Raw genomic sequence first — 22,615 nt, forward strand, 5'->3', positions numbered from 1 at the left:
AAACACACAGACTCTTACATTATTTAAACTGCTTGGCCATTAGCTCAGGCCTATCATTGTCTAGCTCTCAGTCTTATATTCAGCCCATTTCTATTAATCTTTACTTTGCCACGTGGCTCGTGGCTTACCGGTACTTTACATCTTCCTTGTCTTGGCGGTGGCTCCAGCGGGTCTTCCTTTCCTTCCTCCTTCCTCAATTCTCTCTTCTTATCCCGCCTATACTTCCTGCCTGGTCACTGGCCAATCAGTGCTTTATTTATATAAAGTGATATCCACAGCACAGCTAAGTCCGGATAGGTCTTGTCTGAAAACAAAACAAGACAAAAAAGAAAACCAGCTTATTGTCTGATAGCTGATTGTGAAATAGTTTGAAATGTTTTACTGATTAGCATGGTGGTCAGCACTCTTGCTGCAGGTGAAATCTTCTTGACAGACTCCAGACAAGGTCACGACCCCTCACACACACTTGGAAATCTAGAAAGCTTGAAGACTGAACATTTTCTAAAACACATAACTCATTCAGGACCTGGATTGGAACTACCCTTGGATATGAATATAGATTCAAAATGTAGGGTATTGAGAATATAGCTCAGTGGTAGAGTCCTTGCCTAGCACTCATGAGGCCCTAACACTGCAAAAGACTTGGAAGGTAGAGAGTGAGAAAGGAGAGAACAGTTGTTTCGGGATAATGTTCTATCTTAGGGCACAGATTTGAAAATGAATACTAAAAGAACTTATTTTCAGTTCTCAAACTTAAGTATGAAGTGGGACAAATCCACAGAGGTCTACAAGAAACCCTGGAGTCAGACGTGGTCCAGAATCTAGAACGTGCTGGGATATAGAAAAGTATGTCACGTCTACAGCCTGTGTTATGTGGCACTTCCAGCAGTCCAGGGCATGTGAGCAAACTCTGCATATACACATATATGTCCTGAGCGGGACAATGCAGTCAGGATAACTTCATGTCAGTTCAGGTCAGCTTCTGATAAAACATGAACCGTGAACACACCATCGGGCTTTTAGAGTTTGGGAATTGGGGAATTGTGGATTCCTTTTGTTAGGTCCAGGATCACAAAATAATGGAGGACAGACCACTAAAGTCTAACAGGAGCAGACTTTATTCCAGAAAAAAACAGAGATAGAAAAGAAAATCACCCCGGGGCACAAAAGCTTATCAGCTAGCTGAGACCACAGCCAGGGTTCGGGATTTTGAGGCTGTGGCAATGGAGGCGGGTTCTGGCCCCCTATTTATAGCAAGAAGTAAGCATTACGCATGGACAAAAGAATTTTTACAATTCTGAAGAACTTTTAGAGACAAATTGCTTTTTAGGTTTTACAATTTTCCATTAATAAGGTTTTAGAGGGTTTCATCTAAATGATGTTTGTACATCCCTGCAGCCCTTCCTGACACAGTTAATTGATGATTGTCCAGACCTGCAATTTTTCTGGACATAGCTGAGTTCCCAGAGTGGGAGGAATACAAAGCAATGCAAAACAGGTTGTCACGGAGAACTCGTTAAAAGTTAACTTTGGTTTCGGTAATGAGTGGTAGGGGGTTACCGAAAAATAGATAACCCCAAGACTACAGAGGGCAATCTTTAGTTTAAAAAACCCTAACATCTGGGTTGCTGACACAGCTGCCCATCATAAAACATGGAAGGGCCCAGTTAAAGGTTAATCCCCATTTACTAGTGAAGCTGACAGCTGTCGGCTTCCATCTCTTAAGCTTATAATTTTTTATTTCTATATTTTTATCTTATTCCTATATTTCTGGACTTTGTATAGACTGGGCTGGTGGAGTCTGTCTAGGTCAACTTATGGAGGCTCCAGTGAGTCAGGTTGAAATCTTCTAATTCAAAAAATGCTGGAGAACACCATGGTGGGGTGTAGCTGAAGTTTTCCTGTGTCCTGGCCAGTCAGCAGTCAGTCCTGCAGCTGCTCAGATCGAAGTAAACACACAGAGGCGTATATTAATTATAACTGCATGGCCATGGCTCAGGCTTTAAGCTAGCTAGCCCTATATCTTTTTATTTATTTATTTATTTATTTATTTAATTTTATTTTTTGCCGAATGTCATTTATTGAAGGAAGGAGGAGGTCTTAAATACAGGCTTATAGCACAATGGGAGGTCACCTTACCAGTCATGGAGATGCCTGCCCAGGCCACACAGGCGCTCTCTCTTAGGTTGGTGAGCGCCCCCCCCCCCCCCCAGGCATTACCCGTCTCTGAATACTCATTATCATACAGGCTCAATCGTGTGTGAGCTGCAGAGTTAACTGCTGCCAAAGATCCCAAGGTGACGCTGTAGCCCTATATCTTAAATTAGCCCATAACTATTAATCTATGTATCGCCACATATCCTATGGCTTTACCTGTGTGCCATTACATGCTACTCCCTAGATGGCAGGCTGGTGTCTCCTGACCAGTCTTCCACTTCCCAGAATTCTTCTTGTCTGTTTATCCCACCTATACTTCCTGCCTGGCTACTGGCCAGTCAGTGTTTTATTTATCAATAATAATAATAATAATAATAATAATAATAATAATAATAATCAGAGCAACACATTCACAGCATACAGAACATCCCACTGTAGTGGAGGAGGTGGTGGTGGTGGTTAAAGGTAAAGATTCTTTGAAGGATACACTTGATGTAAAAGGATCCAACTAGGTTGTGCCAATGTGCTCAAGACTGAGGTAGATGGAAATTTCCTGAAGAATGATTAGACTATCCTTATGGTTTCGGAAGTGGTGATGGGAGGAAGATAGTTGGGCAGAGTAGTGGAGAGCAGCACAGGGGCCTGAGAGGCTGGAACTGAGTTACCCATGGAGGGATTGATGCTGCAAAGGCAAGAACAGAAGATGCCCTTGTGCAAACTTCGGCTGCTGGCAGACAAGGGCGTAGAGAACTGGCACCAAGGAGAAGAGACACAATTGTGATGATGTCATTTGGGAGCCAGATGTGGTACTGGTGTGCCTGCTCACAGCTGTCCATGTGTGCGCGGCTAAAAACAAAAGCATATTTGAATTGTGGGCGTCTGAATTCAGTCACTGTCACAGTCACTGTCAGGGTCGTTTCCTGAGACTAGAAATTTACTTCCGTTTTTGTTTTTCAAATGATAACACCTATCCTAATAGTTCAACAAGTGTCTGGTGTCTGTGTTAGAATCTTAGCTTCGTTTCTCAAGTTGATGAAAATATATTTATATATACATTTGCAGTCACCACATACAACTAATACTGTATCTCAAACTTAATAGTTACATTTGTGTCTCTTAATTTTTTCCTACAGTGTGGAGTGGGGGTGCACCCATGCGCATGTAGCATGGCAGGCCTGTGGCGACTAGAGAACAACTTGAGGGAGTCAGTTCTTTCACCATGTGAGCCCTGGGATTGATTCAGGGCCCTGGGCTCAGTTGCAGGGACCTTTGTCTACATAGCCAGCTCTCTGTTTCTGTGTTTTGTCAGTTTGGGATTGACTCATCATTTATTTTATAGTCTCACTGTCTGTCCCTCCTTACTTACCTCCCTATCTCAAGTCTCCCTTCCCAACAAGAGCCATGCTTGCTACGAAGAGCCTGCAGGGTAGCCCGCAGCCCACACATGCTCTTTCCTTTCAGGTGTGCACAGCAGGAAAGCCAACAGCTGGGGGAGGATAATAAAGGTCTGCTTCAAGCAATAGTTGCTTTTGTTGACATTGACACTTTAAACCATTTTTCATTCAGTATACTTAGCGACCTTTGGAAAGTTAATTATTAATTTTGAGATGGAATATTAGGTGTGTGGTGACTACATAAAAGTATCTGTTCTGCAAACATTTATTAATTACTTCCTGGATACTGGGAGCTACAGCAGATGGTAAATCCACTCAGCGTTTGATGCAGTTGCATGGCCTGGTCAAAGGCCTGGGGAGGGCATTTCCGGACAGGACGACATCAGTGCTGGTGACGCCACTCCCTGAAGGGGTCTGCTCTGTCTCTCTTGAGGTTGGGACGATGTGGCCTATAACGAACGACTAAGAGATCAGGCCAAAGGGAGGGAAGAGCATTGTACACAGATGGGTAACACGCAAACTGCACAGAGGCAAGGCAGATCAGCCTGCAAAGTAGAGTGAAAAATAAGGCATGTTGAAGCCTGGGTCCAAGCGAAGGGAAGACAGGAAGAGAAAGACAGATGGCTGTCGGTTCGGGAGAAACTCCTACATACACTGATCCTTAGCACTTGAACCACCTGTGGACGGGAGGTGATTCTAGAGAGGGTTTCAACAACTTTGCATTTCACAAAGACAGTTCTGGGGTGATATGGCAGTGGTAATGTGTGGTGGCCAGTAGAGCTCTCACTGGCCTCTTCAAGTGGTACTATTATTATTCGTTCACCAATCATTCTTGCACCCTGCGTCTGCCTGTCTAACGCCTCTTTTGTGCCTAGTACTACTTTGTGGTTTTCATTTGGCTTCTCCCCTGCTTCGTTGTCTTCACGACTGACACCTCCCTGAGACCTTTGCACTGCTTAACTCGAGGTATCGTTCTTAAGTAGAGTGGTCCGCTAGGCTCGTTGTGGAACGCTGCTGTAAACTGCTGCTTTGGTGCCTCGATTGTGAGCTTCCGTCTGTTCTATTTCTGTGGATGAGAGACTGAAAGATCTTAGCTGCCATCTAGGGCAAATCATACTCTCTACATGGAAGGCTGTATGACCCCCCAAATGTAGAAGCATGGTGTCTATAGCTAATTCTGGGGCTGGAACATGGACTGCCTGTAAGTATGAGGCTCATGCTTCTTGAGATGAGAAAGGCATGAATATCCACCGTATTGGTAAGGGAAGAGGTACCTGGCTCCTGTTGCCTCTGTCCAGTGTGCTCCCATCCTCACCTAGCCATAGTGTTCTTGTGGCGCCCCACCAGGGGAATTCTTTCTTTACTCTGTGGTCTAGTCTCCCTGACCTGGTAGGCTTTGAGAATAAGCTGCTCAATTGCCAAGAACGTTAACTTCCATGGTCTGAGGACGACTCTGGTTAGAGCCTGCATTGCTACCTAAAGAGAGCCTTAGGAGGGTTGGAACATTAAGTCAACCCACAGTCCCTGATGAAATGGACACAGGCTATCCTAGTGACAGGATCCAGGAAGAAAAGTGAGGGTGTATGGAGTGTTTAGCAGGGGATCAGGAGGACCCTCTCTGGGGCTGACCCAACTCTCAGTCTCTGAGACAATCTTGCAATGTTCACAGACACTGGCTCCATCCGAAGTGTGCAGACAGGTGTGGGAGAGCTCCACGGGGAGACCAGGTTTTGGCATGGGAAGGATTACTGCAACTTTGTCTTCAAGGACTGGGTTCAACTGGACAAGCCTTTTGCTGGTGAGTATCGGGAGGAGGGTGGCTGCAGGCTCTGTTTTGTTTTTCACTTTGGGGCATCTCAGCAAGTATGCATGTGCATGATCCAAATGCCTTCTGTTTTGTTTAAGGTTTTTATTTGCAGTTATTGACCACATGTACATTTTTGTACATGTATATGAAGTATTTTGGACCTACCCACCCCCATTACCCTCTTTTCTCCCTCCCATTCCCATTGGCCCCCTTTCTCTTCTCAATGAGAAACCCTTCTACTTCTGATGGTCCAGTGAGTTTAATTAGGTTTGCATGGGTAAGGGGTCACTTACAGGAGCACAGGTGACTCACAAGTGGCTACACCACTGAAGAAAATGTCATTCCCTTCCCTGGCTGCCATTAACAACCTGTAGATACTCGATGAGGAACTGGGGCCTCATGGCTATTTATTTTTGTCTTTGAGGTTTTGGTTAAATTTTGGAGATCTGATTTGGTCATACCTGTATGAGCTTTTTGTTGTAGTGGTAAGAAAAAAACATAAAACTTAAAATTTCCCACAGGTATATTTTAGGGTAATAAACTGAAAATTTCCATCAGAGGGTAACCTTTTTTTGGTCACGTTCTTTTGTATTTATTTTCTCTGTCTTCTTTTATTAGAGGATGTATCTTAGATAATGATTGTGCTTATATCTAAGAGGTGGCCAGTATGGTGTTGTGTATATAGATAGCCTGCTGTTATTGCCGTAGATCAAAAGGAAAATCTTATCAAGCATGCAGGCTTAGATTATTTGTACCAACTCACATCTTGCCATGTCTGTAGATTAATATTGAGCATATATAGGGTTAGTGAAGTGGGGTAGATGACTGAATTTCTTGATTGAAGATCTGTGTTTACCTTGAGCATGACTATGTTGTGTCCTGGTTGGGGTCAGAGTGTTTTTGTCCCCTGGTGCTGAACTTAGTGATGTGTCCTTGCCTGGTGGCCCTGGGCAGATTTCATTGACAGGTACTCCATGCCCCGGATGCCTTGGCATGATATTGGTTCTGTGGTCCATGGGAAGGCAGCTCGTGATGTGGCTCGTCACTTCATCCAGCGCTGGAACTTCACGAAGGTACCAATGTTGTTAGCACTTGGCCCACATTGGTCCCTGGCTGAGGAGAAGCTCAGAGGCTTGGCAGGAAAGGACTGCTGTGGCCACATCTGTGACACCATTTATTGCTAGGGATATCGTTGTCATAGTGTTGGGTTTCCGAGCACTACAAAAAAGGAAGCTGTCTCTTGGAGTATTATGACAGACAACTCCGGATGTGAAGGGATAAATGCGGCAATCACATCCTGTGAATTTAAGCCTTTGAACCCCGTAAACGGAAGTGTCAAGTATTTGCAGAGACAGGACCAGTAGGTATGTAGACAACTACTATAGGGTCTGCAGGGCTTGTTTAGATGAGAGGCTCAGATCTTGTGCTGGCCTGGCCTTGCGCTGGCACAGGACTGTGGAGCTGGCTCTGAGCAGGGAAAGCAGGATAAGCCAGAGACATGTCTTTTCTCCAGATGGAACCCACTTACAAGCTAGCAAGCAAGACCCTACCATGCAGAAATTCAGCCTTGTCATTGGTGCTGTTAAGGCCCCTACATTAACTTAAATAATGACGCTGTCTGCTCTGATTACCTGGAAAAGGGACCTAGTTGAGTTACTTCCATGAAAAACTTAGGGTATTAGTTTACTTACCATTCATGTGAAAGTTACAAAAAAAAAATCAGTGCAGTATTTTAAATTCAAGTTTGGAGGGGATGCCTCAGTAAGCAAAGCAATATTACTTTTTTTTTTTTTTTTTTTTTTTAGTTTTTCAAGACAGAGTTTCTCTGCGTAGCCTTGGCTGTCCTGGAACTAGCTCTGCAGATCAGGCTGGCCTTGAACTCACAGAGATCTCCCTGCCTCTGCCTCCTGAATGCTGGTACTAAAGGTGTGCACCACCACTTGCCAGCACAATATTAGTTTTAATCTACTATATTGTCAAAACTAAAAATATTTTTATATTTTTATTTACAGCTAATATTTACAGTTGCTATGCTCCCATGCCCTGATCCTGGGAGGATAAATTAACACAACACTCAATAGTATTTTTAGGTATAAAATCTTTTCCTGCTGGGTGGTGGTGGTGCCCGCCTTTTATCCCAGCACTCGAGAGGCAGAGGCAGGCAGATCTCTGTGAGTTCGAGGCCGGCCTGGACTACAGAGTGAGTTCCAGGAAAGGCGCAAAGCTATACAGAGAAACCCTGTCTCGAACCCCCCCCCCCAAAAAAAAATTCTTTTCCCAGAAAAAGTATTTCCATATCACTTCTGATGGTTCAAATACAGCCAGAACTAGTTAAAATGCTAATTACTGGTACTAAAAGCATTGTTTTTGAGACAGGCTTCCTATGTAGCCCACCCTGGCCTGGACCTCACAGTATTCCTCCTGCTTTAGTATCCAGAGTTATAGAGTGACAGATGACCTCTGAATTCCTGAATAATATGAATCAAATCAGGATCCTTAGTCCTATTTTACTGTGAAGTTGTTTAAAATGAAATCATGCCTAATTGCTGTGGTAAGACATTTACAAGATAGTAAGACACAGTAAGAATTTCATTTTTGCAATTATATATTACCGTAACTGTGGATTACATCTAATTTTCTCCTACAATATAAAAGGATGTATGCCTGCTGCAAAGGTAGAAGAGAAAGGGGATGCAGGAAAGAAAGACAGCTTCCAGCTTTTAACTTAGAAATAGCCGTTCATAATTATTTTGGTTCCAAGGAACCTGCATTTCTTTTCTCGCTTCCAAGTGAGGAATAATGGATCTCTTTCCTCGTTTGTAACTTTTTTGAATTTGCCTTTTCTGTTTCAGATTATGAAGCCAAAATACCGCTCCCTTTCTTACCCTTTCCTGCTCCCCAAATCACAAACCACTGCACATGAGCTGAGGTATCAGGTGCCTGAGGCAGTCCCCGCCAGAGTGCAGGTGAGCAAAGGGCTGCTGGGTAACGTCCCTGTGACTGCCACCTTGGCTTCAGATTTCCCAATAAGAGTTTTTTTTTCCTGAAGCATGCCTAAGTGGATCTTTGAAAATTCAGTGTTGTATTTACTCTTAGTGAATTCAGTTCCTCGTTTTTCTAAAACTCATGCGTTATGTCTAATAAATGCATGTCCTCATAAAGGCCACAGTGCAGGCATAGCTGCTCCTATAATCCCTTGAGGGGTTCCCAGAATTCCTTGAGAGGTGACCCTAGCAACACTTACACAGTAAACCTGGGGCTGGGGCTGCTTAAGCACCAGGGATGAGGCTGAAACTTGGAGTCTGGGAAGGGAGTTCTCATTGAATTTAGTGCTTAATTAACCAAATACCTTTTAGAGGCCCTTTTAAAAGAGTAGGAAGTTGTTTAATAGAGTCATAAAATTTTACAGCTTTCATTCCCACCTCTCAAATTACAAACAAGGAAACTCATGACCAGCGGGACTCTGAGGTTTATCCAGGGCCACCCACTACTGATGGATCAAGCTCTGGCTCAGTTGTACACAGTTGGCTCCTTTATCAATGACTTCTCCCTTGTCTTGAAGTTATCCAGGGACAGAACGAGGGTGGGCCCCCTTTGGCTTTGCCTTTGTAACATCAAAAGCATTGTTTCTGCCCAAGCCCAGTACCCTGCTCGCTCTTCATGTCTCCAGTGTGGATTGACCTAATTCAGACAGGGATTCTAGTGACCATGCTTTTGTAAATGAAGTGTCTAAATCTGTTCCTTTGCACTATGTGCAAGCACAGGCATGTGCCTACCAAGAGTAAAATCACAACAGAGACAAAATAACACAGTAAAAAGAACAAGCCAGGGCGGAGGAGATAGCCACACAAGCGGAGGCTCGGAGTGTGAGCCGCAGAACCGTGTAAAGAGGCTGGGCATTGGATGTGTGCTTGTAATCCTAGCACTGGGGAGGTGGGGACATGGGATCCGGACTCACTGGCCAGCCAGCCTAGTGAGCCCCAGGCCAGTGAGAGATGCTGTCTCCAAAAAACTAGGTGGCTAGCTCAAAAGCAATAACACCCAGGCTTATTCTGTGGCCTCCACGTGAATCACACGTATGTGTACGTGTACCCACCCACACAAGGGCAATCCACCTAACCACCCACATGCAAACACACAAAGAAAAATAAAAAATAGGACAAACTTGAGAAAAGCTCCTGTAGTAGATATGTGCTCACCCCAGTTTACAGAGATATTAAGGCCTTAAATTTGGAAGCACGGAGTGCTGTACACTTGCATATAGGTTGATGAATACTTTATGAACCTATTTAATTTATTCTATGTAGATAAGGAGAGCTTACTCATTCTGGAAGATGAAACAAGGATGCTAGTATTAAGAGAAAATCAGGATTTAAGATTTGAACTTGCAGCCGGGCGGTGGTGGCGCACGCCTTTAATTCCAGCACTCGGGAGGCAGAGCCAGGCAGATCTCTGTGAGTTCAAGGCCAGCCTGGTCTACAGAGCGAGATCCAAGACAGGCACCAAAGCTACAGAAAAACCCTGTCTCGAAAAACCAAAAAAAAACTTTTGAACTTGCATTAAAATTGGTGTGGGGGTCATCTTACTGAAGCCGGCTTCTGCTGAGTATTGGTCAAAAATGTATGTTGATCAGCTGTGGAGACGGCATGTGGTGGGAGTGCCTGCTGCCATACCTGATGATTTGAGTTTGATATACTACACTCACGTGGTGGAAGGAGACTCCTGCAGGCTCTTCTCTGACCTTCACACCCTTCCTGTGTCGAGTGTGTGCCCACACACACGCACAAGTAATATATATGATTTTATATACATATATATATCTATATCTGAGATAGTTTAGCCCACTGCTGATTACATCGAGACTCAGCCAGCATATTTAAATACCATATGTTTTATACAAGCATATATTTAAGCACCATCTGTTTACACTGTAAGCCATCATTTGTGTCCTGAGAGGAGGGGATAAAAAACAGTTTTGCTGCCTCTGGAAACATTGTTTCCTGGGAAGAGACAGTAGAAAATTCTTTTGATAACTCACCTGAACGCCCTAAGAGCTTGCTAACAAGGAGCTGGTTCTCGTGCCTGAGGAATAAGACCACCTGCTGTAAACCACTGACTTGGAGAGGGTAATGTAGCTAGCTGGTGTAAGGCCAGAAGAGGGGTCTGAAGATGACTGGCAGTGACCTTGAACTTGCCCATCACCAGTGAGGATTAACCTATGACAGCTTTCCTAAACTGGCTTTTGCCTGTGAAATGCTGATGAGGATTTCACAGAAAACCGGTTTCCAAGGCTTCTTCACTAACAACAAACAAACAAACAAACAAAAGTTGTGCCTTCGTTATGCTAATATGTCAAGGAGCCACTGAAAGGCTTGTGTGCTATGGGGCCATTTTCAAAGTTTATCGGACAGATTCTCATTTTATTTCGTCTCGTCTGCTTCTGTCTGAATCCACTGGAGCTTGAGGCTCACACGTATGAAGAGCCTCCAGTGAAAGCCAGGGCGGTGGAGTCGCTGGAAGTACTAATGCCACTGTGGGGCTAAGCCAGGAATGAAGGCGGGGCCGGGACCGAGAGAAGACACAGACATACCGAAAATGAGGGGCAAGGGACTCAAATGGAGGAAAATCAGCTAAATGTCACTGACGGCATCTCTAGAGAGGGATGTGACTGTGTCATGCTGGGTGGGCCAGTGTGTGAGTTGAGGTCACCCTGGAGAATGCTCCCACAGCTCCATGGGATGTCTGTTTTGTGTGACACAAAGTGTATCTGAGAGTGGCCAGGAGAAGGAGGTGAAAAAGCGATGCGGCATTTCTAGAAACACAGGACAACTGTCAGCTAAGCACAGTGTGTTAGAAAACCATCAAGTCAGGAAAAACAGTGCCACAGCGCCTGAGGCCTTAGCGGATCATCCCTCATACCTGAGGCCTCTTCCTCACAGGAAGTCTTATGAAGTGTGTGAGTCAGATCTTCTCCCTTCGGGCCCCAAGGAGACTGTCACTCAACATCTTTAATAACTGAAGGGTCGCTGTACTGTATTAATTACCTTTTAGTGACTTCACCTGATATAGCTCGGAGCCCACATAAAGTTCAAATGCCTATACACCCTGACTTTTAAAGGAGTAATGATTATGTTTATTACTAAATAGAAGCCACTGTTAGAATTTGTGACTAGATAACTAAACCCGTTTTGGTGGATCTTAGAGAAAAAATAAAAATGTGAAAATGAATTGCAACATTGTGGGTGCGGTTGGTCACGGGGTTCGCTGTCACACAGCGGCAACTGAAATCACAAGGATACCAAAGTAGAAAATACATTATTCGTGAGCTCTTTAATTCCAAGATAATAGTTTCTTTTGTCCTTCTGATCCTCAAAACCTAATATGTATATTTTTTAATTATTTATTTTTATTTCATGTGCATTGGTGTTTTGCCTGCATGTGTGTCTGTGTGAGGATGTCAGGTCTTGGAGGTACAGACAGCTGTTAGCTGCCATGTAGATGCTGGGAACTGAACCTGGGTCTCTTGGAAGAACAGTCAGTGCTCCTAACTGCTGAGTCATCTCTCCAACCCCCCAAACTAATATTTTTATAGTTAACTTTTTATCCTCTCAGTCTCTAAACCTAGGGTTACTTCCTGGCTACCTGAAGTTAAGGCCATGAGGGGAGAGAATGAGTTGTTCTTTAAGGAGCCCACATTAGGATCCGGGCCCTACCTTAGGGTCAGGACAACTCACTGCTCAGTCCTTTCTCAACCCTTGTCCCTAGGGCTAGGGCTACAGCCCTGCTGGTTGATGCCTAGTGTGCCTGAAGCCTTGGGTTTGGTCCTCAGCATCCCATAAGACTCAGAGTATAAGTTCAAGCTGCAATTCCAGAGATAAGAAGATAAGAAATGGTTATCCTTGGCTACATAGCAAGCTCAAGGCTGACCTGGGATATATAAAACCCTGTCTCAAAAAAGATAAATATTTAATTTTGTGTCCTTTTTCTTATAGGGCCCTCCCCTGATTTAGAATGCATAAGACCTAGAGAAATCTGGGGTTCTACTGGTTTTCAGCTAAACAGCTGTGGTTCTGAAAACTGGCTGCGGCAGGAAGTAGGAAAGCCTAGGATAGCAGACAGGGGAATTTGTGGCTGATATGTAAAATTAAATTAAATTATAAAATAAAAAAATAAAAAAATAAAAAGAAACAAAAATCCACCACTGGGCAAAGTCCTCTGGGTTCTGTCAGTGCCAGCTCCTGACGCTCTCTCTACCCAGCGCTTCTCACCCTTCCTAAGGCTGCGGCCCTGTCATATAGTTCCTCATGGGGTGGTCATCCCCAGCCTTAAAATTATTTCCATTGTTACTTGTAACTGTAATATTGCTACTGTTGTGAACAATAATGTAAATATCTGATATGTGGGATATCCAATACCCCCAGTAGAGTATCAGAAGGGTTGTTGACTCCCAAAGGGATCATGACCCACAAGTTGAAAACCATTACTGTGATGTTTCAAAAGTTTGCAAGGAAGAAGTTGACTTTGGAATCATTAGAAAGGTTCTAAGTCAAAATCCTTATGTCTTTTTATTTATTGAAATGGAGAAAAAGAATATTTGACATGGTAAAGTAAATAATTGAGAAAATTCATTGTAAATGGGTGTTTCCTGTCCTGACCACCTAGTCCCAAATAACTCAGAGGCCAAATATAAATTATAAATGCTCTACTGATAGCTCAGGCTTGTTACTAGCTAACTCTTACACTTAAATTAACCCATATTTCTGTTTATGCTTTGCCACATGGCTCATGGCTTGTTACCTCTTTTTTTTACATGTCCTGCTTGCTCGGCAGCTAGCTGGCATCTCTCCTCACTCCACCTGCCTTCTTCCCATCATCCTCAGTTTGGCTTTCCTGCCTAACTTCCTGCCCAGCTACTGGCCTGTCAGCTTTTTATTAATCAATGAGAATAACACATATTCCATAGTGTAGAAAAGGATTGTTCCACAGCAATTCATAACTAGCCATTATTCATCTGCAGAAAGGAACCCAGGTATTTGGTAATATGAAAACCTCTGCACACTCTTCCACAGAGGAGTGGTGTGGCCAGGCCAAGGAGAGGGGAACTGCACCTTGTAGAATGGATACTGTCACTTCTGAGAAAGTCACTCAGACCTGAGAACTGACTCCAGCAGCTTCTACCAACTCCTTTGTGTGGTTCTCTTTAGTGCTGAGAATTCTAGACGCCTTCCCAGGACACTCAGAGTACACAGCAGAGAAAGGCAGGCAGACCTGGGAAGAAGTGAGTAGGTATGCTGGGACTGCCTGCTCACAGAGGATAAAAAAGGTCTTGTTCTCTCTCATAATAAGTAGACCACTCCCATCGCTGTTTGAGATGCATTAAGACAGGGGTTGCTTGGCATCCTTAAGGTCAATGAAAATGCCCAGTGCATGTCAACACCACTGATCCTTTTTTTTTTTTTTATTAAATTGGGCAACTTATCATTGAAACCATTTTAGACAATCATGCTGAAATCCTTACATAGATAGAGACAAATATCTCCTGCTTACAAGGAAGGGGGGAAGGAGTGAGGGGGGAAGAGAAAGAAATGGAAAGGAAAGTTTATAGCCAAGTAAATGACATCCAAATTATACTGCTGGAAAGTTGTTCCCACAGTGGGGCCAAATGTCTAAATTACACTCAATGGATGCATTTAGAGAACAGAAAAGGTGTTGTATTGCAGATGGGTGCAAAAGCAGAGCAGGAAAGGGGGTGTTAGGATCTGAACATAACACTGATGCTTGGTCTCCACCTGGCCATGCTATCTGAAGAGGTGCTGGTTCCTGCTGGAGGAGGTGGTCACTGGGGGCATTCCTGGGCGGTTATACCTTGTCCCTGAGTCTTCCTCTGTGTCTGCTTTCTGGATGCCGCGAGGTGAGCAACTTTGCCTTTCCACGGGCTCCCTGCCCCGTGCTCGGCTGCACCATGGCCCAGAAACAGTGGAGCTGGTCTGCCTAGACTAAAACCTGTGAAACCATTGACTGGTGTCAGTATCTTCTCCTGTCACTCATCCTTACGGGTAGCTTGATCACAGCTAAGAGAAAGGGCTAAGAGAAAGTAGCTGTGTGCACTTACATGGATGTGAATTCCCTGAATTCATGGAGTTGTTTTTCCATTTACAGGCTAGGTTTTCATGGATCACCATGTGTGAACATGGGTCTTGGTCAGCAGCAGCTGCTACTGAACAAGGAAGTTTTACTCCATGGCCAGCGCTCGGGACTTTTTGTAGATTCCTTATTTATTTTTAACAATGTATGAGAAGTACTTCTGTCCAGCCCCTGTCTTTGCAGATAATGGAACTAAAGTTTGGTAGTTTGAAACCAGAGTAAATGATACAGACATGGTGGTGCTGGCATTTAAGAGGCTGAGACAGGAGGATGCCCACCAGTTCAAGACCACCCTTGGCTATAGAATGAAACCTTGCCTCTCAAAACCAAACAAACAGCCTGCATGGGTCAGTGGTGGGAATGAACCTTGATTGCCTGCAGTCTGGCTCCAGCTCTGAGGTTGTAAGTGCTAAAGGTGAACACTGTTTCCGGTATGTCCTAGGGTGACTAACTACAGAAGGCCCATCAAGGTGACAGTTCTTCCTCTGTCATATCTTTTAGGACCATCTCCCATTGCCTGTCTTTCTTTTGTATCTTTTTGGTTCCCCAAAGCACCCAACCATACATATCTGCTCCCACCCCACCCTTACCCAACCATACATATCTGCTCCCACCCCACCCTTACCCAACCATACATATCTGCTCCCACCCCACCCTTACCCAACTATACATATCTGCTCCCACCCAACCCTTACCCAACCATACATATCTGCTCCCATCCCAACCCTTACCCAACCATACATATCTGCTCCCACTCCACCCTTACCAGGAATGTCTCTCTCCTTGAGTCTCTTTTTTTAAACACTATGTTTTCTTTCTCTCCTTCAGCCTCAAGACTGCCTTCTTCCTTTGGCTCTGGTAAATGACTGTTCTTGTGAAAATTGCCTAGCCAGTTGAGCAGCAGGCCCTCAAACAAAGGGATTGTTAGAGGGAGCTTGAGAAGGAGGCAGAGGCCTAGGTCAATGTCTTTACTTCCTTGACTGTGGTTGTTTTTAGCCCAGACTGGAAGAGCAAGGCTCAGTCTTGGAAGCGCTTCCTTTTCTCTTCAGACTCTGCCACTTGGGGGCATCCTCAGGAATGGATGCCAGCCTCACCCTGAGGGACACACACACACACACACACGCTTTTGTCCTAAGCAATCTTTGTCCATAATTCACTTGGACACTTAGGGAAGTAACAAGGAATTAAAATATATATTATATTATATATGATGTGTGTGTGTGTGTGTGTGTGTGTGTGTGTGTGTGTGTACATACCCACACTGAATTTACAGGGAATAGAAGCATTCTGGTGAAAAAGGAGAAAGAAACTTGGTGCAGATACTAGGAACGTCCTGAAAGTTTTCCTGCAAGAGAGATTTCTGTTCTTTATGTATTCCTCTTCGGCCCATTGTATGGGAGGGGAAGGGTTGTGGTTAATGAGGAAGCTATTTTTAGTTTAAAAAATAGAACACTGTGCAAAGGAAAATTTCCAGTCCTGGTTATGATTTTGTCACGAAACCATCAAGTCAGATTTATGCCATTTTCATGTTGTGTATTCAAATTTGAGGTCTGAAAAGTGTAGGCTAGATTTTACTTCCAGAACATTTGGGGTATTATTTAGCATGTGAGGGGACGGCCCCAAGGCTTGTCTCTGTTACATTGTTTCAAAAACTGAAACACTAGACAAGCTGGGAGGCCAATGAAACAGAAGGAGGAGAGTGATTCTTAAAGAGAAAACAAACAGATCCATCAACACATGCTTGGTGCTACTGAGAGAACTTTCCAGACCATCGAAGAGGGAACGTGATTTCCATGCTTTTCTGCAACTTCAGGATTCCAAAGGCAAACACATAGGCAGGGCCGAAAGGAAATTAGTTTCCATTGCTCTTGGGGCAACAGGCAAATTTTAACTAATTAGAAGGGTAAATGACTAATAATCCCAAGTGATTTTTTTTCTTTTGCCTCTCTTGCTTAAAATCTAACTTTCAAGCTTACCCCCAGATAATGACTATTCTTTTTATTTTTTGTTTTTTTTGAGACAGGGTTTCTCTGTGTAGTTTTGGTGCCTGTCCTGGATCTTGTTCTGTAGCCCAGGCTGGCCTCGAACTCACAGAGATCCACCTGGCTCTGCCTCTCAAATGCTGGGATTAAAGGCGTGCGCCACCACCGCCTGGTTATGATGACTGTTCTTAATGAAGTGACTTTCCACTACGAGGAAAGGCTTGGACATAGCCAATGGGATTCATAACCATCCATGAGCCCTCCGGAGTTGGGCAACGTCTGGTATTTGGATGTTGTAAGCATTTTGAGACCCTCCACTTTGGCATATGGTCTGTCCCATACAACGGGTTATGTTTTCTGGGCATACAGCTAGACTTTAAACATTTAAATGCCTCTGATAACCTGTCCTTCATGGAAAATGACAGCTACCTGACCTCCTTGCTTTTCTTCCTGGCAGGCATGGCTAACCAACTTCAGAGTTGCCTATCAGTGTACCCTGCCCCAAGAATTTCTTTTCATTATAGCTTGGCAGACACTCCACATTGATATGACATGCAAGTTGACACCTGCTATGACGTCTGGTTGCTGCGAATTTTTATGTTCCATGCATGAGTTTACTGAGTCTTTGAATCAGAGCCGATTTTGAGAGTGGGAAAGAAAAGCAAGTGTAGGTTTCTGGTTCTCAGGGGAAGGCTAGGGCTTCCTGTCAGGGCTACTTATAAGTTCAGCCAGTAACTTGACAGAGCTGTGCATTACTGAGTACCACTTAGGCTTATTTCCACGTTGGGATTTATAATTAAGTCGTTAGGTTAACATACGAAGGGGTCTCACTATGGTGAGACCAACTCATTCGTTCTGCCATTTTGTCTCAACAGCAGTTGAGGGAGGGAGGAAGGGCTGGGAGGTGAAGACAGGGGAACTGAGAGAGTGCACTCAGTTGTCCGGTGGGAATGGAGCCTCCGTGGCACTGGAATGGCCCAGGTGAAGGTGCTCTAACCCGGAGCTGTGGGGCCTGTCTTTCATCGTGAGCTACCAGGTGCCAGCTGTCCCCAGTGTTACAGACTTGAGTGGGGATGTGCTCTGAGAACCTTTACAATCCAGTCTGCATCCTCGGAGTCATACTGCCCAGCAGTAACATCCACCATTCAACTAAACAGACCAAGAGTTGAAAATTTTGTTTATTCTTTGTTTCTATCTGGTGACTAATAACACAGTTCCTTGGAGATCTGTTATTTCCTGGACCATTTTAACTTGATTCGTGTTCATGGTTACATTTTCCACTTCACATATTCACATGTATTTACCTGACAAAATTGAAATACAGCACTGCGTGTTGGGGGAATCCTGTCTAATAAGTACCCCATATCAGATCAAGATTGAATTTTGAAGGGGACACACTGATGACTTTTAGCAAGCACTAGCTTCGCATTTCCTTAGGCTGGTACCTATTATTTTAAAATTACTAGGTATTTTACCAGACCTTTCTATAGATAGTATATGTGACACCGGTTGTCTCCTGGGTTAGACTTTACAGTCTTACTTCAACCGTCCTTTTCAGTTTAGGTTTTAACTGACTCTGAGAACCGGTTTCAACATTCATGTCAATTAGAAACAACAAATCTGTTTCTCTAGCTCTCCTGCTCCCTTCCCCTCCCACCCCTCCCCCCCTCCTTTTCCTCTCACTTCTACTCCTGTGAGACAGGGTCTCCTGTAGTCCAGCCTTGTCTTAAACTCACTGTGTAGCCAAGGATGACTTGAACTCTGAGCCTCCTGCCTCCACTCTCCAAATGCTGGGCTCACAGGTATGTGCCAGTGACATCTGGTTTATGGGGTGCTAGGGATGGCAAACAGGGCTTTGTGTATGCTAGGCAAACACTCTCCCAACTGCTACATGCTCAGGCCCCTGATGATTCTTCTGTGATGATATGCAGTTGCTTAAGAAAACCAAGATGTATATACTAAGTAAACGTCATACTGCAACAGTTAAAATCCTGGAAGGACTACCAAGTGAAAGTCATTCAGGGTTGGGAAGGCCAAGGGATGCCTCCCGTGTTCCCCTGCTCCCCCCAACCCCCAGCCCTGCAGCCATGCACAGCCAAGGTCTGTTCTGTATCATCTGATCTGCCATAGCTCAAATGCACCTGCTAATGCTGTCATCGTTAGTCAACAGTTGTATCCTGTTTACTAGGTATGAGTCTTGCTGATACACATGTCATGGTCATTAATCTCTACCCTGCAACAGGGTCTCTGCCCTGTATGCAAGTGCAGCTGAAGGACTGTCATAGGGAAAGAGGACAAAGTTAGTTGTAGTGACCTGAATAAGTCTTGAAATATTCCTTGTAGGAGCCACAACTTAAGTCTTTAAGTTTTAAATGAAATGATCCTGGATGGAAGGGTGCTGTTTTAGTTTGCTTTTCTGTTGCTATGGTAAGTGCCATGGCCAAAAAGAAATTGGGAGAAAAGGGTTTATTACATCTTACAGGTTTCAGTCCATCATCCAGGGAAGCCAAAACAGGAACTGAAGCAGGGACCATGGGGAATCAGCTTACTGGCTTGCTCCCTGGCTCCCATTCACACCGTTTTAATACAGCCCAGGCCCACCTGCCTAGGTGTGGCATTGCTCACAGCAAGCCTGATCCTCCTACATCAGGCAGAAATCAAGGAAATGCCCAGAGACTTGCCCACAGGCCAGTGTGACGAGGCAGTTGTTCAGCTGAGGTTCATTCTTCCCAGCTGTGACAAAGGACAAGATTCGCTGTCACAAGAGTATTTTCTGAGTGTGCTCTAACGCTCCCTTATAGAAGGGAAAGGAGCGACTGTGTCAGTACAAATGGCGTCGGGTCTGTTGTCTGACCTTCGCGCTGCTGATTGCTGTCTTGCAGCTGCTCCGATCTGCTGCTGATTGGTCTGCTGGGATAAAGCACCACGAGGAGTCGATCCACACTGCCTACACCTATGTGATAGAGAACAGCAAACACTACATCTACATTGAAGTAAGTACGTCAGCAAGTCAGTTACGCCGCCTGCCTTCCAAGCGTCTAAGTTCCTAGTGCTGTGACAAACACATGACCCAGAGCAGTTTGGGGGAAGGAAAGAGTTCATTTGGTTTACATTTCCATGTCACAGTTCATCACTGAGGGAAGTCAGGGCAGGAAGTTAAGCAGGGCAGGGACTTGGAGGCAGGAACCAAAGGGACCATGGAGGAACGTGGCTTGCTGGCTTACTTCCCATGGCTGGTTCAGCCTCCTTTCTTACACTACCCAGGAATACCTGCCCAGGGTTGGCAATGTGGCAATGCCCCATTGAAGGACTGGATGCTCCCGTATCAATCATCGATCAGGAAAACGCTCCACAGAATTACTTGCCCATGAGCAATCTGATGGAGACATTTTCTCAATTTAGGTTCATCTTCCTAGACAACTTTAGTTTGTGTCGAGTTGACGAAGAACTAAGCAGGACACCGAGTATCATCTAAGACTGTAGGGACCCTAGTTCAGGAGTCCATATTAATAAACATGAGTTGAGTTATGAAGGATTCCAGGGAAATACTGATTGGGGTCATTTGTATTTCCATCTCCTAGCATACCTGAATTCACTCTGCACCATCTTTAATTCAAGAGTAATGGAGTCTTGCAAGCCCTTGTGGTACTAACATGTATCAGCTTATGAATATATATTTATTATATATAATAAATATATATATATATTTTTTCCTGGAACAACCCCAGCATGGATGTGGAGGTTTTCACTGGGGTATGGTTAGAAAGTCTAGCATGAAGCATGTGCTATTTCAGGGGATCACACACATGCACACGTGCTCATGCACACACACATACACACGTACGTTTGCTATGGGGAATCCTGGTGTAGGGAAAGACAGGGAAGGGAATGTGGGAATGAGTGATGTGAGGACGTTAAAACTGAGCGCCACTATTCATGATAAAGCCTTTCCAGACCACAGACTATGTTCAGAGTCCATGAGAAAATCTGAGAGCATCAAGATTTTACTGTGGGAACTTTAATTGAACTTCAAAGTAGATACAGAAATAGTACAAAACTCTTTGAAACCCCTGAGAAAAATAAAGAATCCCAATAATGGGGGGGGGGAGCAGATCAACACTTATCTCCATCCTTTATCCTGGTTTTATTTTCCATTGAATAAAAATAGAATGTTTAGCCAGGAATGGATTGTTGGGAAGACCATGAGCCTTGTTTTCCCTCTCCTAGAGTCCTGCTACTCTTCCCTTCCACAGAGTGACAGTTGATTAAGGAGTATCAGCAAACAATTGTAGCTTTACTTATTTCTCAGACCCGGAGAAAGATAAACTAATTCAAAATATTAGCAGCCTAAATGCCTGTGTGTCCCACATGGGATCATGCCGCAGATAACAGACATTAGTGGACCAGGGAAGTCCACCCAGGGATTTAATAGGACGTTTGCAAAAGATGTGACAGTTGCCTCATCCAGCATCCAGTCATTTGTTTTATTTTTTAAAATAGCATTAACACCAGTATCTTAGTTACTTTTCTTGTTGCCATGGTAAACAGCTAACAGAAGCAATTAAGGCAGTTACTTTGGCTGGCAGTTCTGAAGGCTACAGTCCGTCATGGCAGTGAAGTCAGGCCACAGGAGCAGGAGGTGTCTGGTCACATGACACACACAGTCAGGAAGCAGGGTGGTGATGGATATGGGTGCTCAGCTCCCATTGCCTTTTTAATCAATCTGTGGTCAGTTTGTGAAACGGAGCTGTCCATATTTAGGGTGTGTCCTACCACCTCAGTTAACCTAATCTATATAAGCCTTCACCAACATGCCCATGGGCTGGTTTCCATGGTAATTCTAAATTCCATCACGTTGACTGTCATGACTATTACAACCAACTTTTCTTGCTCATGCCAGCATGGCATTGAATGAGGTCAGCAGTACCATGTGGGCATTGTGGGCATTTCTCTGGGTGATACGCATCAAGGTAAACAGTTAGCATGTACCTTAATCTTCAGAAGAAAAAAAGAAAGAGAGAAAGCAAGCAAGCCATGGCATGTGGCAGTCTGTTCTTGTAGCTGACGAGGCATGCTAACCTTCTTTGTAGCAAGAGTTGTTCGAATCATGTTCTCAGAAGAGGGTCTGCACAATGCCTTCCTGCAAGTTGTCTCCTGGAGCCATTGTGCCTATGTGTTCCCTGCTGTGTAAAATCCTGTGCACTCATAAAAATGGCACTGCTGTCAAAGGGCACAAATTTCCTTCGAGTTATTCCTTGAGATGGTTAGAAAATATTGCTTGAAGATTCATTTTGCTAGAAAATTACACTTGTGTTGTAACAATCTGGATTCTATTTCAATAGGCAGTACTCATAATATTTATTGGTTGTTTTTAACATTCTTTTATGCAGCAATAAAAATCCTTTGTATCATTAGGATAATAATGTAGCCATTTTCTAACAATAGTTTTAAAGAATATTTTATAGATCAGTGAATAACAGAAGTGCTTAAAAGAAATAAAAACCTTTTCCTAATATATATTTATTAGAGATTTCAAATATTTTTTATATATATTTGAGAGCCAGGGAGATGACTCCCTGGAGAAAGTCCTTTCCATATAAGCTTGAAGGATTAGAGTTCAAATCCTTAGCACACATATAAATGCTGGGTGAACTTCCTGGAAGCCTACCCTCACTTGCAAAGTAGAAACAGGAGATCCCCAGAGCAGACTGGCAAACTCTCAGCAAGTCCTGGATTCAGTTGGGAGCCCTTCCTTGCCTTGTTAATAAGGTGGAGAGAGATGAAAGGTGACTCCTGAAGCAGGCTGGAACCTCCACAAGTACACATGGGCACTCTGACCAGAACAAACACATGTGCACACACACATGACCATGCACACCACACAGAAAAAAAAATTCTTTGGAAGAGATTTGCAACTGTTTAAGACAGAAGTTCAGGGTCAAGAGAGACCCGAAGACAGAAAACGAAGTGAAAGCAGATGCTAGGAAACACTGGAGAGAACCTGGGCTGAATGAACAGGACTTCTGTCAGTCAGGATGCTTGCCAATGTAGAACTTTTATCACAAGCATGTGCGCGGTGTAGGAATCAAAAGGAAACTTAACTTAGAAATGTCCTTAGCATTCTAAGAATG

The 22,615-nt window shown here is 44.1% G+C and overlaps 1 protein-coding gene across 1 annotated transcript in view; it reads left to right on the forward strand.

Moving 5' to 3' along the window:
- The window catches only part of Pld1 (phospholipase D1), a 136,070-nt gene that overhangs the window by 65,197 nt on the left and 48,258 nt on the right, over positions 1-22,615 (forward strand). The window contains exons 15-18 of the mRNA XM_059265291.1: positions 5,221-5,349; positions 6,313-6,431; positions 8,211-8,324; positions 19,367-19,477. Of these exons, the coding sequence (XP_059121274.1) occupies positions 5,221-5,349; positions 6,313-6,431; positions 8,211-8,324; positions 19,367-19,477 (473 nt within the window). The remainder of the gene's footprint in view (positions 1-5,220; positions 5,350-6,312; positions 6,432-8,210; positions 8,325-19,366; positions 19,478-22,615) is intronic.

Source organism: Peromyscus eremicus, chromosome 6, assembly GCF_949786415.1.
Source record: "Peromyscus eremicus chromosome 6, PerEre_H2_v1, whole genome shotgun sequence".
NCBI classification, from domain to species: Eukaryota; Metazoa; Chordata; class Mammalia; order Rodentia; family Cricetidae; genus Peromyscus; species Peromyscus eremicus.